Source organism: Arachis ipaensis, chromosome B3, assembly GCF_059453495.1.
Source record: "Arachis ipaensis isolate K30076 ecotype BB chromosome B3, ASM5945349v1, whole genome shotgun sequence".
NCBI lineage: Eukaryota > Viridiplantae > Streptophyta > Magnoliopsida > Fabales > Fabaceae > Arachis > Arachis ipaensis.
The window spans coordinates 120,688,241-120,706,828 of NC_142438.1; the positions used below are offsets into that span (position 1 = coordinate 120,688,241).

At 41.3% G+C, this 18,588-nt stretch overlaps 1 protein-coding gene and 1 non-coding gene across 2 annotated transcripts; one reads left to right on the forward strand and one right to left on the reverse strand.

Moving 5' to 3' along the window:
- Window positions 1-1,924: 1,924 nt before the first annotated feature.
- On the reverse strand, window positions 1,925-2,032 carry LOC148572268 (small nucleolar RNA R71). The gene has a single exon (XR_015908768.1). It is a non-coding gene; the product is annotated as a small nucleolar RNA R71 (small nucleolar RNA).
- A 10,350-nt stretch (window positions 2,033-12,382) lies between these two features.
- Window positions 12,383-12,946, forward strand: LOC107633522 (uncharacterized). The gene has a single exon (XM_016337137.1). It carries the CDS (start codon window positions 12,383-12,385, stop codon window positions 12,944-12,946), a length of 564 nt encoding a protein of 187 aa, XP_016192623.1.
- Window positions 12,947-18,588: the final 5,642 nt, after the last annotated feature.

Below are 18,588 nucleotides of genomic sequence, written 5' to 3' on the forward strand. Positions count from 1 at the left end.
TCCAATTAATTTTTGAAAAATTACAAAAAAAAAATTAATAAAATCATAAAAACCAAAAATTTTGTGTTTCTTGTTTGAGTCTTGTGTCAAATTTTAAGTTTGGTGTCAATTGCATGTTTTTATTCTTCTTGCAATTTTCGAAAATTCATACATGTGTTCTTCATGATCTTCAAGTTGTTCTTGATGATTTTATATGTTTGATCTTTAATTTTCATTGTTTTGTGTCTTTTCTTATTTTTCATATGCATTCTTGAATTATTAGTGTCTAAAGAATAAAAATTTTTAAGTTTGGTGTCTTGCATGTTTTTCTTTTCTTAGAAAAAATTTTCAAAAATAAGTTCTTGGTGTTCATCTTGACATTCAAAGTGTTCTTGCATGCATTGTGTGTTTTGATTCATAATTTTCATGTTTTGAGTCTTTTTGTTGTTTTTCTCTCTCTTCATTAAAGATTCAAAAATAAAAAAAAAAATATCTTTCCCTTTTTCTCTCATAAATTTTCGAAAATTTGGTTTGATTTAGTCAAAAAGTTTTTAAATGTAATTGTTTCTTATAAGTCAAATCAAATTTTCAATTTAAAAATTTTATCTTTTTCAAATCTTTTTCAAAAATCAAATCTTTTTCATTTTTTTTTCTTTCATATTTTTCGAAAATTTTAAATTTTGATTTTCAAAATCTTTTTCTTATTTCCATTTCATATTTTCAAAATTAATGCTAACAATTAATGTGATTGATTCAAAAATTTTAAGTTTGTTACTTGCCTAGTAAGAAACGTTCAATCTTTAAATTTTAAAATCATATCTTTTTGTTTCTTGTTAGTCAAGTAATCAACTTTAATTTTCAAAATCAAATCTTTTTAAATTTCTTTTTAAAATCTTTTTCAAAATAAGTTTCAATCACATCTTTTTCAAAATCAATTTCAAAATCTTTTCTAACTTCTTATCTTTTCAAAAATTGATTTTCAAATCTTTTTCAATTAACCACTTAACTTTTTGTTTGATTTTAAAAGTTTACTATTTCAATCATATCTTTTTCAAAACTACCTAACTAATTCTCTATCTAATTTTCGAAAATCACCTTCCTCTTTTTCAAAATTCCTTTTTAATTAACTAATTGATTTAAATTTTAATTTAATTTCATTTTTTTTTATTTTTGAATTTTAACTTTAATTTTAAATTAAAAACAAAAATATTTTTCTTTTCTTTTCAATTATTTTCGAAAATTCTTTTCTCTCACCTCCTTCTAATTATTTATTTATCTACTAACACTTCTCTTCTTCTTAAAAATTTGAACCATCTCCCTCTTTCTGTGTTCGAATTTTTTTCTCCTTCTACTCACATAAAGGAATCTCTATACTGTGACATAGAAGATTCCTCTTCGTTTCTATTTTCTTCTTTTTCATATGAGCAGGAACAAGGATAAGAACATTCTTGTTGAAGCTGATCCTAAACCTGAAAGGACTCTGAAGAGGAAGCTAAGGGAAGCTAAAGCACAACTCTCTGGAGAAAATCTTACAGAAATTTTCGAAAAAGAAATGGCCAAAAATAATAACAATGCAAGGAAGATGCTTGGTGACTTTACTGCACCAAATTTTAATTTACATGGAAGAAGCATCTCAATCCCTGCCATTGGAGCAAACAATTTTGAGCTAAAGCCTCAATTAGTTTCTCTGATGCAACAGAACTGCAAGTTTCATGGACTTCCATCAGAAGATCATTTTCAGTTCTTAACTGAATTCTTGCAGATCTGTGATACTGTTAAGACCAATGGGGTTGACTCCGAGGTCTACAGGCTTATGCTTTTCCCGTTTGCTGTAAGAGACAGAGCTAGAATATGGTTGGATTCTCAACCTAAAGATAGCCTGAACTCTTGGGATAAGCTGGTCACGGATTTCTTAGCCAAGCTCTTTCCTCCTCAAAAGCTTAGCAAGCTTAGAGTGGATGTTCAAACCTTCAAACAGAAAGAACGTGAATCCCTCTATGAAGCTTCGGAGAGATACAAGCAATTGACCAAAAAGTGTCCTTCTGACATGCTTTCAGAATGGACCATCCTGGATATATTCTATGATGGTCTGTCTGAATTATCAAAGATGTCATTGGACCATTCTGCAGGTGGATCCATTCACCTAAAGAAAACGCCTGCAGAAGCTCAGGAACTCATTGACATGGTTGCAAATAACCAGTTCATGTACACTTTTGAAAGGAATCCTGTGAGTAATGGGACGCCTCAGAGGAAGGGAGTTCTTGAAATTGATACTCTGAATGCCATATTGGCTCAGAATAAAATATTGACTCAGCAAGTCAATATGATTTCTCAGAGTCTGAATGGATTGCAAGCTGCTTCCAACAGTACTCAAGAGGCATCTTCTGAAGAAGAAGCTTATGATCCTGAGAATCCTACAATAGCAGAGGTGAATTACATGGGGAACCCTATGGAAACACCTATAATCCCTCATGGAGAAATCATCCAAATTTCTCATGGAATGATCAACAAAAGCCTCAACAAGGCTTTAATAATGGTGGAAGAAACAGGTTTAGCAATAGCAAGCCTTTTCCATCATCCACTCAGCAACAGACAGAGAATTCTGAGCAGAATCCATCTAGCTTAGCAAATATAGTCTCTGATCTATCTAAGGCCACTCTAAGTTTCATGAATGAAACAAGGTCCTCCATTAAAAATTTGGAGGCACAAGTGGGCCAGCTGAGTAAAAGAGTCACTGAAACTCCTCCTAGTGCTCTCCCAAGCAATACAGAAGAGAATCCAAAAAGAGAGTGCAAGGCCATTACCTTACTTGTGGCCGAACCCAGAGAGGAGGAGGAGGACGTGAATCCTAGTGAGGAAGACCTCATAGAACGTCCTCTGAACACTAAGGGGTTCCTCAATGAGGACTTGAAGGAATCTGAGGCTCATACAGAGACCATAGAAATTCCATTCAACTTGCTTCTGCCCTTCATGAGCTCTGATGAGTATTCTTCCTCTGAAGAGGATGAAGACATTACTGAAGAGCAAGTTGCTAAGTACCTTGGTGCAATCATGAAGCTAAATGCCAAATTATTTGGTAATGAGACTTGGGAAGATGAACCCCCTTGCTCACCAATGAACTAAATGCATTGGATAGGCAGAAATTACCTCAAAAGAAATAAGATCCTAGTAAATTCCTAATTCCCTGTAACATAGGCACCATGACTTTTGAGAAGGCTCTGTGTGACCTGGGGTCAGGAATAAACTTAATGCCACTCTCTGTAATGGAGAAACTTGGGATCTTTGAGGTGCAAGCTGCCAGAATCTCATTAGAGATGGCAGATAACTCAAGAAAACAGACTTATGGACTAGTAGTGGACGTGCTAGTAAAGATTGAAGTAGGGGTGGTAGGAGTACCCAAACCCGCGGATACCCGACCCGCCCCGACCCGAACGGGGTGGGTTAAAACCCGACCTGGAGCGGGGAGGGTTTTGGCTGGGGCGGGTGACTGAGCGGGGTGGGTCGGGTTGGGGTCAGGGTCAGGGTAAACCCGCCCCGGAGTGCATAGTATATATACACACTTACAAAGTTAGGGTTCTTCTTTCTCAGTTCTCACAGCCGCAACCCTAACAGCTTCACTCCTTCAGGTTTGAGCCCCCCAACCCTAACAGAGAAGAGGTCACCTCTTCCTCTTTCAGCCGCAACCCTCTTCCTCTCCCGCCGAGCCCATCGCCGCCGCGATGCTACCTTCCTCCGAGCCCCTCGCCCACTTCCGCTTCCTCTTCAGCCGCAACCCTCTTCCTCTCCTGTCGAGGCTTTCACCGCCACGACGCTACCATCCTCTGAGTCCCTCGACTCCCTCGCTCACTTCCTCTTCCTCTTCAGCCGCAACCCTCTTCCTCTCCCGCCGAGCCTCTCACCGCCGCGACGCTACCATCCTCCGAGTCCATCGCTCACTTCCTCTTACTCTTCAGCCGCAAGCCCGCAACCCTCTTCCTCTCCCGCCGAGCCTCTCACCGCCGCGACGCTACCATCCTCTGAGCCCCTCGCCGAGTCTTCATCTGCTGAACAGTGAACCCCTCGCTGTGTCACTGTGCTGCCGTCCTGCGCTACCGAACCTCTGCGCTGCCCTCTTTGTCGCCGTCTTCCTCCTCTAGTAACTGGTAAGTTGCCCCTTTCTCTATCTCATGCTCTCTCTGTTTTTTCCTGTAAGTGCTTGATCGATTTGAAATTGTTCAGATTTTGTGATTGTTCATATCGCATTTGGTGAGCCAATAATCATAATAATTGCCATATTAGTTTCATCGTTAGACAGCTCAACACTTATGTATGTTCCTTCTTCATTGAATTGGTTGATTTGTTGGTTGTTGATTGATTTTAGTAACTGTAGACTGTAGATGAAATGAGATAGGTTACTCTGTTTTGACTGCATATTGGTTGATGGAAATAAGCTTTGTAAGAAATGACATAGGTAGCTCTGTTTTGACTGCATATTGGTTGATGGAAATAAGCTTCGTAACCATTTTGTGGACTTGATAAGTTGCTCTTGTGTGCTTAGGAGTTAGGACTACGTGTTAGTGTGTGGTTTTATTGCTGTTGTAGGCTATTATTCTTCTTTTTCATTCCTTTGAAGTCATATATTCAACCTGTGCAGAATACTTTAAAAGGCTTAGCTTATCGGCATTGAGCTCTAATACTTTGTATTATTGATATTAATTGAACATTCAATTTGATAACAAACATAAAAGAGTAAGTTGTACTGGAACTTAAAAAGATTGAGCTCTTAAATTTTGTTTTGTGTTTTTTTAATTGTTTCCTCTTGTTCATATTTCCTCTTAATTGTTTTTTTCAGGAGGATCCATATTTCATTCTTTTGCTCTCAAAAGCTGCTCTATCTTATCCTATTATTATACTCTAATTCTATTCCCCTGTTGATTCTTGGACTTGTGTACTTGAACCTGGATTCATCAGATTCTTCAACTTCTCTAGATCCTGTTTAATTATATTTATTAATACAGTATATGTTTTGTTGGTAGAGGATGTTTCTTTTTCTGCATGTGTATTCTCTTCAAGCAATTTAGTTTGAGTGAATTAGATATCAAGCTATGTTGAGTGTTGCTTTCTTTGTTGTGTTTGAGCAAGTGATGGGAAAGTGATCAAGAATAAGGATTGAAGACTTTTTTATATTTTAATGATGTAATTTCTTTATGTTTGTATTTTAATTTAGTTATTTGACATTGTATGAACTCTTTTTTAATTTTAAGTTATTTGACATTGTATGAATCTTATGTTTGTATTTTAATTTAGTTATGAATTTTAAGTTTGTATCTTGATTTATATATGAATGTGTAAAATTTAAAATGTCATTTACTTTTTATAGGGGCGGGTAGGGGCGGGGCGGGTACCTGTGGGGGCGGGTTAGGGTAGAGTAGGCTACTACCCGCGGGTAGAGGCGGGGTGGGTAGTAGCGGGGTACAAGGAGGGCGGGGTGGGGTCGGGTAGGGCAAAAACCCGCCCCTACCCGCCCCACTGCCATCCCTAGGTTGAAGGCCTTTACATCCCTGCTGATTTCATAATCCTAGACACTGGGAAGGATGAGGATGAATCCATCATCCTTGGAAGACCCTTCCTAGCCACAGCAAAAGCTGTGATTGATGTGGACAGAGGAGAGTTGGTCCTGTAACTAAATGAGGACAACCTTGTGTTTAAAACTCAAGGATCTTCTTCTGTAACCAGGGGAGTAAGCATGAAAAGCTTCTCTCACTGCAGAGTCAACCAAAGCCCCCATAGTCAAACTTTAAGTTTGGTGTTGGGAGGCCACAACCAAACTCTAAGTTTGGTGTTGAACCCCCACATTCAAACTCTAAGTTTGGTGTTGGGAGGTCCCAACAATGCTCTGAACATCTGTGAGGCTCCGTGAGAGCTCACTGTCAAGCTATTGACATTAAAGAAGCACTTGTTAGGAGGCAACCCAATGTTATTTAATTATATCTATTTATTTTCTATTGTTATTTTATATTTTTTTTAGGTTGATGATCATGTGGAGTCACAAAAACTACTGAAAAATCAAAAACAAAATGAAAAACAGCATTAAAAATAGCTCACCCTGGAGGAAGAACTTACTGGCGTTTAAACGCTAGTAAGAAGCATCAAACTAGCATTTAACGCCAGAAAGAAGCATCAAGCTGGCGTTATATACCAGAAACAAGCACCAGACTGGCGTTTAACGCCAGAACAGAGCATGGAAGTGGCGTTAAACGCCAGAAACAAGCAGCAAGCTGGCATTTAACGCCAGACATGCACTATAAGGGCATTTTGCACGCCTAATTGGAGCAGGGATGTTAAGTCCTTGACCCCACTGGATCCCCACTTACCCCACATCTTCTTCTCTCCTCTTCACACATTTTCATAACTCTCTTCCCCAAATACCCTTCACCAATCACCTCAATCACTCTTCCCCATCACCTCTTAACCACTCACATCCCTCCACTCTTCCCCATAATCCCCACCTACCTCCAAAATTCAAATTCTTTTCCCTCCCAAACCAACCCTAATGGCCGAATCCAAAACCTCCCTCCACTCCTATATAAATCCCTCATTCCTTCTTCATTTTCACACTACACAACCATCTCTTCTTCCCCTTGGCCGAATACACACCTCTCCCCCTCTCCTCAATTTTTCTTCTTCTTCTCCTTATTTCTTTCTTCTTTTGCTCAGGGACGAGCAAACATTTTAAGTTTGGTGTGGTAAAAGCATTGCTTTTTATTTTTCCATAACCATTAATGGCACCTAAGGCCAGAGAAACCTCAAGAAAGAGGAAAGGAAAGGCAATTGCTTCCACCTCTGAGTCATGGGAGATGGAGAGATTCATCTCAAAGGTCCATCAAGACCACTTCTATGAAGTTGTGGCCAAGGAAAAGGTGATCCATGAGGTCCCTTTTAAGCTCAAAAAGAGCGAATATCCAGAGATCCGACAAGAGATTATAAGAAGAGGATGGGAAGTTCTCTCTAATCCTATTCAACAAGTCGGGATCTTAATGGTTCAAGAGTTCTATGCAAATGCATGGATCACTAGGAACCATGATCAAATTATAGACTCGAATCCAAAGAATTGGCTTACCATGGTTCGGGGAAAATACTTAGATTTCAGTCCAGAAAATGTAAGGTTGGCGTTCAACTTGCCAATGATGCAAGAAAACGCACGCCCATACACTAGAAGGGTCAACTTTGATCAAAGGTTGGACCAAGTCCTCATGGACATATGTGTGGAAGGAGCTCAATGGAAAGTTGACTTAAGAGGCAAGCCGGTTCAATTGAGAAGACCGGACCTTAAGCCTGTAGCTAGAGGATGGTTGGAGTTTATTCAATGCTCAATTATTACTACTAGCAACTGGTCTGAAGTTACTATAGACCGGGCCATCATGATCCATAGTATCATGATTGGGGAGGAAGTGGAAGTTCATGAGATTATACCTCAAGAACTCTACAAGGTGGCTGACAAGTCCTCCACTTTGGCAAGGTTAGCCTTTCCTCACCTCATTTGCCACCTCTGCAATTCGGCTGGAATTGACATAGAGGGAGACATCCTCATTGAAGAGGACAAGCCCATCACTAAGAAAAGGATGGAGCAAACAAGAGATCATGGACCTCAACAAGAGCATGAGGAAATTCCTCACCATGAAATCCCTGAGATACCTCAGGGGATGCACTTTCCTCCATAAAACTATTGGGAGCAAATCAACACCTCCCTAGGAGAATTAAGTTCCAACATGGGACAACCAAGGATGGAACACCAAGAGTACTCCATCATTCTCCATGAGATTAGAGAAGATCAAAGATCTATGAGGGAGGAGCAACAAAGACAAGGAAGAGACATAGAAGAGCTCAAGAGCACCATTGGTTCTTCAAGAAGAGGAAGACGCCACCCTCACTAAGGTGGACCCGTTCCTTAATCTCCTTGTTCTTATTTTCCTATTTTTTGTTTACTATGCTTTATGTTTATGTTTGTGTCTTATTATATGATCATTAGTATTTAAGTGTCTATGTCTTAAAGCTATGAATGTCCTATGAATCCATCACCTTTCTTAAATGAAAAATGTTCTAAAAAAAAAGACCAATAAGTACATGATTTTGAATTCATCCTTGAAACTAGTTTAATTATTTTGATGTGGTGACAATACTTTTTGTTTTCTGAATGAATGCTTGAACAGTGCATATGTCTTTTGAATTTGTTGTTTATGAATGTTAAATATGTTGGCTCTTGAAAGAATGATGAAAAGGAGAAATGTTACTGATAATCTGAAAAATCATAAAATTTATTCTTGAAGCAAGAAAAAGTAGTGAATACAAAAGCTTGCGAAAAAAAAAAAGAAAAATAAAATTGGCGAAGAAAAAATAAAAGAAAGAAAAAGAAAAAAAAAAGCAAGCAGAAAAAGCCAAGAGCTCTTTAAACCAAAAGGCAAGAGCAAAAAGCCAGTAACCCTTTAAACCAAAAGGCAAGGGTAATAAAAAGGATCCAAGGCTTTGAGAATCAGTGGATAGGAGGGCCTAAAGGAATAAAATCCTGGCCTAAGCAGCTAAACCAAGCTGTCCCTAACCATGTGCTTGTGGCGTGAAGGTGTCAAGTGAAAACTTGAGACTGAGCGGTTAAAGTCGAGGTCCAAAGCAAAAAGAAGAGTGTGCTTAAGAACCCTGGATACCTCTAATTGGGGACTTTAGCAAAGCTAAGTCACAATCTGAAAAGGTTCACCCAATTATGTGTCTGTGGCATTTATGTATCCGGTGGTAATACTGGAAAACAAAGTGCTTAGGGCCACGGCCAAGACTCATAAAGTAGTTGTGTTCAAGAATCAACATAATGAACTAGGAGAATCAATAACACTATCTGAATTCTGAGTTCCTATAGATGCCAATCATTCTGAACTTCAAGGGATAAAGTGAGATGCCAAAACTGTTCAGAGGCAAAAAGCTACTAGTCCCGCTCATCTGATTGGAGCTAAGTTTCATCGATATTTTGGAATTTATAGTATATTCTCTTCTTTTTATCCTATTTTATTTTCAGTTTCTTGGGGACAAGCAACAATTTAAGTTTGGTGTTGTCATGAGCGGATAATTTATACGCTTTTTGGCATTGTTTTTACATAGTTTTTAGTATGATTTAGTTAATTTTTAGTATATTTTTATTAGTTTTTAAATAAAAATCACATTTCTAGACTTTACTATGAGTTTGTGTATTTTTCTGTGATTTTAGGTAATTTCTGGCTGAAATTGAGGGACTTAAGCAAAAATCAAATTCAGAAGCTGAAGAAGGACTGCAGATGCTGTTGGATTCTGACCTCTCTGCACTCAAAGTAGATTTTCTGGAGCTATAGAAGTCTAAATGGCACGCTCTCAATTGCGTTGGAAAGTAGACAACCAGGGCTTTCCAGCAATATATAATAGTCCATACTTTGCCTGAGTTTAGATGACGCAAACTGGCGTTCAACGCCAGTTATCTGCCCTATTCTGGAGTTAAACGCCAGAAACATGTTGCAAACCAGAGTTAAACGCCAGAAATAGGTTACAAACTGGCGTTTAACTCCAAGGAAGACCTCTACACATGAAAGCTTCAATGATCAGCCCAAGCACACACCAAGTGGGCCCGGAAGTGGATTTATGCATCATTTACTTATTTCTGTAACCCTAGTAACTAGTTTAGTATAAATAGAAATTTTTACTATTGTATCTACATCTTTTGATCATTTTTAGATCTCTAGACCTCCATGGGAGGCTGGCCACTCGGCCATGTCTACCCTATTTTCACTTATGTATTTTCAATGGTAGAGTTTCTACACACCATAGATTAAGGTGTGGAGCTCTGCTGTTCCTCATGAATAAATGCAAAGTACTATTGTTTTTCTATTCAATTCAAGCCTATTTCTTCTCTAAGATATTCATTCGCACACAAGAACATGATGAATGTGATGATTATGTGACGCTCATCACTATTCTCACCTATGAACGCGTGCTTGACAACCACTTCCGTTCTACATGCAAACGAGCTTGAAAGCATATCTCTTAGCCTCCTGATCGTGAGATCAGAGTCTTCGTGGTATAGGCTAGAATTATTGGTGGCCATTCTTGAGATCCGGAAAGTCTAAACCTTGTCTGTGGTATTCCGAGTAGGATCTGGGAAGGGATGGCTATGACGAGCTTCAAACTCGCGAGTGCTGGGCGTAGTGACAGACGTAAAAGGATTATTGAATCCTATTCCAGCAGGATCGAGAACCGACAGATGATTAGTCGTGCGGTGACAGCGCATTTTGGACCATTTTCACTGAGAGGACGGGATGTAACCATTGACAACGGTGATGCCCAACATACAGCTTGCCATGGAAAGGAATATGAAGGATTGGATGAAAGCAGTAGGAAAGAAGAGATTCAGAAGGAACTAAGCCTCTCTATACGCTTATCTGAAATTCTCACCAATGAATTACATAAGTATCTCTATCTTTATTTTATATTTTAATTATCTTTTAATTATTAAAACTCTATAACCATTTGAATCCGCCAGAATGAGATTTACAAGGTGACCATAGCTTGCTTCAAGCCGACAATCTCCGTGGGATCGACCCTTACTCACGTAAGGTTATTACTTGGACGACCCAGTGCAATTCTGGTTAGTTGTGCGAAGTTGTGACAAAGAACTAAGATTATGAACGTGCGTATTAAGTTTTCAGCGCCGTTACCAAGGAATGAACGATCACGATTTCTTGCACCACTCTAGTATTCCATAATTTCCTTTTCCTAAGCCAAGGGGTGAAAATCTTCTCCATAATCAAAATTGGCATTTCATCAAACACATAGTGGGCATAATCATAAAACATGGCAAAATTGGGAAAATGATGAAAACTATGAACCACAAATGATCAAAATCAACAAAGGCAACTCAAACAAACATATTAAAGCCATCAAACATCAAATTCATTAACTAGAAATCCAAATTTGCAAAACTATATATGTATTGATAAAGGAAATTAAAATATAAGAAAGTGTAGAACAAGTAGTGAAATAAAAGAGAAAATTAAGGAAACACTTACAATGGAAATGGCTAGAATCAAAGATCAAAACTTGAACTACAAAATTCTACAAAACCCTAATTAAACTTAAGGAAAATTGAGAGAAAAAACTAAACTAAACTACCCTAAACTACTCCTAAAATGTGTTGTATGAAGTATAGTATTGTATGGTGTTACTTGGCCCTTCATATATGCTTCAACACCTTCAGAAATGGGCCAAAAAGCCCTCAAATCGCAAGCCACGTGACTTTTTAATGAAGTCACGCGTTGGTACATGTGCCTACGCATAGGTATGTGTGTACGCACACTTGTTGAATCCCTCTTGTGTGTACACACAGAAGTTGTGCGTGGTACACTTGCTGATTTTGAACCTTGTGCGTAGGCACACTCTGAAATATTTTTCTCATTTGTTTTCTTCATGTTTTCTCCCAATTGCATGCTTCTCTTCCACTCTTGTCAAGTCATTCCTACCTATTACACCTGAAATCACTCATCAAATACACCAAGGCATCGAATGGAATGAAAGTGGAATAAAATTGATTAAATTAGGCACAAAATAGCATGTTTTCGCAATTAGGCCAATTTAGAGAGAAAACACAAAAGCATGATATGTACATGAATGAATGTAGGTTTATATGATGAAATCCACTCAAATCAATCCAAAATTTATCATCAAATGTGGATCTATCAGGGCCCAAGCGAAGGGGCCCACCCGAGTTTAGAGTATAAATGGGGAGGGACCTACCCCTCCCCAGAGGTACGTCACCTTTTTACCCTAATTGGCCGCCTCATCGTACGGATACTAACTTTAGCATCGGAGTGTCTTTGCAGGTGACCCCACCCACTGACCCATCGACGATTCGGACGGTTATCCTCCTCGAAAAGCTCGTGCCCCGGTCCAAATTTTCCATCTCACAGTTGCTCCAATCAAATTACCACCCAAACCGCCTATCATTCGAGCAACTGAACATTGGCGTCGTCTGCGGGGACCTGTGTGAACATGGAGATTTTCCCTCATAGGGAAGAGATAGATGAAGAGAGGGAAGCCCGCTTGAGAAGTAGGGTAAGCTTTGCACCCTCTTCCCGAGAGACGCCCGTTTGGTGGCACACGCAATGACAACTCAAAGATCATGCAGAAACTCTAACACCGAGTGCAAAACTTGGAGAGAGAGCTAACGACGAGGGACCGCTACTGTCCCAAGCATAACAGAGATTTTCGCCCAAGTCTGTCTCGCACCCGATCTCCCACCAAGAGGTCAAAAGACCACAGGAGAAGCCCCAGGAGGGACAACGAACACGAATGAGCCAATGCTCGATCTCACACCTACACCCACGGTAGGTCGGAAGGCCCTGGGGACCCCGTCATTATGGAGGCAACCCTTTTCCACCCATCTATCCTCAAGATCCGGTTGGCAAAAAACTTCGACAAGCCCACGGACATGAGGTATGATGGGAGGAAAGACCCTCAGGAACATCTGACGGCATTCGAGGCCAGAATGAACCTAGAGGATATTGGTAATGATGTCAAGTGTCGTGCTATTCCAGTAAACCTAGCAGGTCTAGTGATACGTTGGTTTAACACGCTCCCGCAAAAGTTTATTACAGTCTTCGCGGATATCACACAGAGGTTCTTGGCACAATTCACCACACGGATATCCAAGGCTAAGCACTCGATCAATTTGTTAGGTGTGACCCAACGTGCTAGCGAGCCGACAAGGAAATTTCTCGATCGGTTCAATGATGAATGTCTAGAGATCGATGGCCTGACAGACTTAGTGGCAAGTCTATGCTTGACAAATGGCTTTTTATACGAGGACATCAACAAGCAGCTCACCACCAAGCCTATTTGGACCATGCAAGAGATCCAGAACATGGTGAGAGAATACATCAATGATGAAGAAGTTAGTCAAGTGATGGCTGCCAAAAAGTGACAACTGCTCAACCCGCCAGCTCGTTAGGCTGGGCATGCGGAAAGGCTGAAGGAGGTGCCAAAAGAGGGAATGTCTAGGAAACTGTTCATACCCTGGGTCGAACTGTCCGACCCGGGCTGAGTCGACCGACCTCTTTAGGTCAGAACTACCCGACCTCTTCTCAAAAGAGGTCGGCCAAATCACTACAGAGGCCCAAGAAGGCCCAGACAAAGGAACATAGCCCAAATCTAAAGGCAGCCAAAGCCTAGAAAGATAAGGACGGTTCCCTTAAAGATAAGATGCCTTCACTCAAAGATAAGATAAGATAAGATAACTATCTTATCTCCAGAAAGGTCACTCCACGCCATTATAAATACACCGGAGCACCCAGGTATAACTAAGACTCTGATTCTACTAAAAACATGCTTAATACCCTTGCTAACTTAAGCATCGAAGTCCCTTGTAGGTACCACCACCCTCCGGTGACAAAGGATCAGCAGCATCGCCAGTTCAACAAGTCGGACACGACAGCTCCGGCCACCGCCCACAAGTCGGACACATCACCTCTGACCAGCATAGAAGGTCTCATCCGAGATCGACCTATAGTTTCAGGTAACCCACGGAACATTGGCGCCGTTGCCGAGGAACCTGGAAGTCATCCCATCATCATGGCGGAAAACCTTGACAACGACCACAATTCCGATTTGGAAAATAGAACGCCACACAAAAACGTGGATGTCACACCAAACGATACTTCTCAGCCTAACAAAGACAAAAATTCGCCAAGCACAGGAGTCATGGAAGCACTTTAAGATTGCCTAAAACAACTCGAAAAAGAGGTCGAATATCAACGGAAAGCCGAGAGAGACCTACGAAGGGAAGTTAGACGACGCCGAGAATTAGAAGACAAGCTCCTAATGCTTGAAGCCGATCTCAAAGCTAAAACAACTCGATCCAGCCACGAAGATAGCCCCCGCAAAGACCAAGACCCATTCACCAAAGAGATCACGAAGGCCAAAATACTAAAAGACTTCAAACACCCTGACATGACTCCGTACGACGGCATATCAGATCCCAGCCATCATCTCAGTAATTTCAGAAGTAGAATGTATCTCACCGACGCCTCAGACGTAATTCGATGCAAAGCCTTCCTGACTATCTTAACGAAGACAGCAATTAAATGGTTCGACAATCTACCCCCTAGACCCATCTCAAGCTTTGACAACTTAGCCAAGAAGTTTCTAGCCAGATTCTCCATTCAGAAGGACAAAACTAAACACACCCCAAGCCTATTAGGGATCAAGCAAGGAGATCGGGAAATCCTTCGCAGCTATATGGAAAGATTCAACAAAATATGTCTGGACATACAAAGTCTGCCAACAGAAGTAGCCATTATGGGTGTCATCAATGGCGTATGAGAGGGACCTTTTAGTCATTCCATATCGAAAAAATATCCCACATCTCTGAATGAAGTGCAAGAACGAGCAGAGAAATACATCAACATGGATGAAAACTCTCAACTAGGAGAGACCTCAAAGTCTGGATTCTCCTACTCCTCTCGAGATAAGGATAAAGAGTCCAAGAAAAAATAAGATCAGCATGGAGAAAAGATCAAGAAATACCACAATTACAACACTCTTCGGGCGTCTCTTGTAGATGTCTATCGAAAAGTATGTCATACTGAAAAGATACCCCAACCTCGCCCACTCAAAAGCAAGAAAGGAGGAGGAAATCGGACAGAATACTGTGAATACCATCGAATCTATGGACATCCCACTAACGAGTGCTTCGATTTGAAGAATGTCATAGAAAAATTGGTAAGAGAGGGGAGACTAGATCGATACTTAGCCAGCAAAACAAAAGAGCCAAGAAAAAGAAGAAGGGACGAAGAGGTCGGACAAACTGAACGACCACCTCGTACCCCGGAGAGACATGTCCACATGATACACGGAGGATTTGCGGGAGGAGGAATCTCCAAATCATCTCGCAAAAGACATCTTAAAGAAGTATATCATGTCGAAGGAAGAGAAGGAGCATCCAACCTCCCTACTATCACTTTCACTAAAGAGGACGCCGCTGGCGTCATCTCGGGACATGATGATCCCATGGTTATCACCATCATATTGGCCAATGCTAATCTCCACCGCACACTGGTGGACCAGGGAAGCTCGGCAGACATATTGTTCAAAACCGCCTTCGACAAACTCGGCCTAGAGGAAAAAGAACTCAGAGCATATCCGAACAGCTTATTCGGGCTAGGAGACACTCCAATCCAACCACTTGGATACATCTCACTACACACAACCTTTGGAAAAAGAAACCGGTCAAGGACGCTCAACATAGACTACATCGTGGTCGACGTCAGTTCAGCCTACAACACCCTGATATGTCGGACAACGCTAAATCAGCTCGGCGCAGTAGTCTCGACTCTACATCTGTGCATGAAGTTCCCAACTATAGAAGAGATGGCTACGATAAAAGGAGACCAGAAAATAGCGCGCCGCTGTTACAACGAAAGTCTGAACCTCAGAGGCAAAGGAGAAGAAATCCACACCATCGAACTCGGGGGAGTTCAAGGGCGGGAAGAACTTCGTCCACAACCTGAAGGCGAGATAGAAAAAGTCCATATTGGAGATGTCCCAGATAAAACAACCAACATCAGCACAATCCTAAAAGGAGACGTAAAGGAGTCCCTCATACAGTTCTTAAGAGATAATGTCGACCTCTTTGCATGGAAGGCGGCAGACATGCCGGGCATAGACCCCAAGCTAATGTGCCACAAGCTGACAGTATACCCAGGATCTCGGCCAGTATAGCAGAGATGTAGAAAGCTCGAACCAAAACGATCCCAAGCTGTGGAAGAACAGGTACAAGCTCTACTAGAGGCATGATTCATAAGAGAAGTCAAGTACCCACTATGGCTAGCCAACATTGTCTTGGTGAAAAAATCAAATGGGAAGTGGCGGATGTGCACTGATTACACCGATCTCAACAAAGCTTGCCCAAAAGATCCTTATCCACTCCCAAGTATTGACGCTCTGGTGGATGCCTCCTCCGGATACAAATACCTCTCGTTCATGGATTCCTATGCGGGATACAATCAAATCCCGATGTACCCACCTGATCAAGAAAAAACCTCATTTTTAACCCCAAAAGCAAACTACTGTTACGTCGTCATGCCATTCAAACTCAAAAATGCAGGAGCCACATATCAAAGATTAATGAATAAAGTCTTCGCAGACCATGTCGGGAAACTCATGGAGGTATATGTGGACGACATGTTAGTAAAAACACAAAGCGAGGAGTCATTACTGTCTGACCTCGCCCAAGTATTTGATACCATAAGAAGGCATGGCATGTGACTTAACCCTGCAAAATGCACCTTCACAGTAGAAGCTGGCAAATTCTTGGGTTTCATGCTCACACAAAGAGGAATCGAGGAAAACCCGAATAAATGCCGGGCTATACTCGACATGAATAGTCTGACATGTGTCAAAGAGATAAAACAACTCAATGAAAGACTGGCAGCCTTGTCCAGATTTCTAGTCGGATCAGCCATAAGATCTCTCCCCTTCTATGCCACTTTAAGGAAGGGAAAGAGATTTAAATGGACAACGGAGTGCGAATAGGCTTTCCAGGATTTTAAAAGGTTCCTGGGACAGCCCCCTATTCTAACTCGACCACAGAAAGGAGAGCCACTTGTATTATACCTCGCGGTAGGAAATCGGACAGTAGCCTTGGTTAGAGAGGACGAAAGTGGACAACCACCTATATACTTCATCAGTAAAGCACTACAAGGGTCCAAATTGAACTACCAAAAAATAGAAAAATTTGCCTATACTCTCATACTGACGTCTCGACGACTTCGCCCATACTTTCAAGCCCACATCATCAAGGTTCGGACCAACCAGCCCATAAAAGGTATTTTGCAGAAAACAGATTTGACAGGAAGAATCTTACAGTGGGAAGTCGAGTTGTCTGAATTCGACATTCAATATGAAGCTCGGACAGCCATCAAATCACAGTACCTGGCTGACTTCATTGCAGAGTTTACTGACACCCAGAAATCTCTACAGAATGGAATCTCTACGTAGACGGCTCCTCAAACAAAACCGGGAGCGGAACAGGCGTGATAATAGAAAGCAATCAGGGAACCCAAATCGAACTCTCCCTGAAGTTCGAGTTTTCTGCTTCAAACAATCAGGCCGAATATGACGCATTACTAGCTGGTTTGAAGCTGGCTAAGGAGGTTGGAGCTCAAAAACTTATCATTTTCAGCGACTCACAAGTAGTCACCTCACAAATAGCAGGGAGCTACCAAGCCAAGGATCCCACCATGAGAAAGTACTTAGACAAAACCAGGGAACAGCTCGGACAACTTGGGGAATATAAGGTCTGCCATATACCTCGGGAACAGAATGTTCGAGCCGATGTACTCTCAAAACTAGCCAGCACCAAACCAGGGGGAAACAATAGAAGCCTCGTCCAAGAAATACTGCAAAACCCATCAATTTTGGAAGAAGAAAATGTCCTAGCCATAACGGGTCTGGATTAAGGATGGATGACTCCCATAATTAACTACCTCAAAACAGAAACACTCCCTGCAGATAAGAAGGAGGCGACGAGGTTAAAACGGGAGGCACAATACTACACCATCATAAACAATACTCTATACAAGAGAGGGATTTCAACACCACTGTTAAAATGTGTGCCGACCTCCAACACAAAGGAAGTTTTAGAAAAAATACACAGTGGCATCTGTGGCAACCATCTCGGAGCACAAGCTCTCACCAAAAAAGTACTCTGAGCCGGATTCTATTGGCCGACTTTACAAAAAGAAGCAACAGAGTTCGTAAAGACATGTCCACCATGTCAGAAACATGCTAATTTCCACATCGCCCCACCAGAGAAACTCATCAGCGTAACCTCACCCTGGCCATTTGCGAAATGGGGACTCGACCTCCTTGGGCCCTTCCCTCAAGGATCAGGACAGGTCAAGTTCCTCATCGTAGGGGTAGACTATTTCACAAAGTGGATTGAGGCAGAGCCCTTAGCTAACGCCACTACTCAAAGAAGTCAAAAATTCCTATATAGAAACATTGTCACAAGGTTTGGAGTTCCATACTCCATTACCACAGACAATGGCACACAATTCACAGACGTAGGCTTCAGAAAATTGGTGGCCGACTTGAAAATAAAGCAACAATTCACGTCCGTAGAACACCCCCAGGCCAATGGACAGGCAGAAGCTGCCAATAAAGTTATATTAGCCGGGCTAAAACAGAGATTACAGGATGCAAAGGGTGCATGGGTTGAAGAGCTCCCATAAGTCCTATGGGCATATCAGACAACTCCACACTCCACGATAGGGGAGTCACCCTTCCGACTAGCTTATGTAATGGAGGTAATGATCCCATTAGAAGTCAAAGAAGGGTCTCCCAGAATGATCTTCTACAGTGAAGAGACCAACTCCCAACTTCAAAAAGAAGAGCTCGACTTACTTCCAGAAATACGGGAAAGAGCTCAGATCAGGGAGGAGGCGCTAAAATGTCGAATGGCCTCAAGATACAATCAAAAGGTAGTACAACGAAGTTTTGCCAACAACAACCTCATCCTAATCCGAAATGATATCGGAACAAGTCGACCTGGAGAGGGAAAACTTG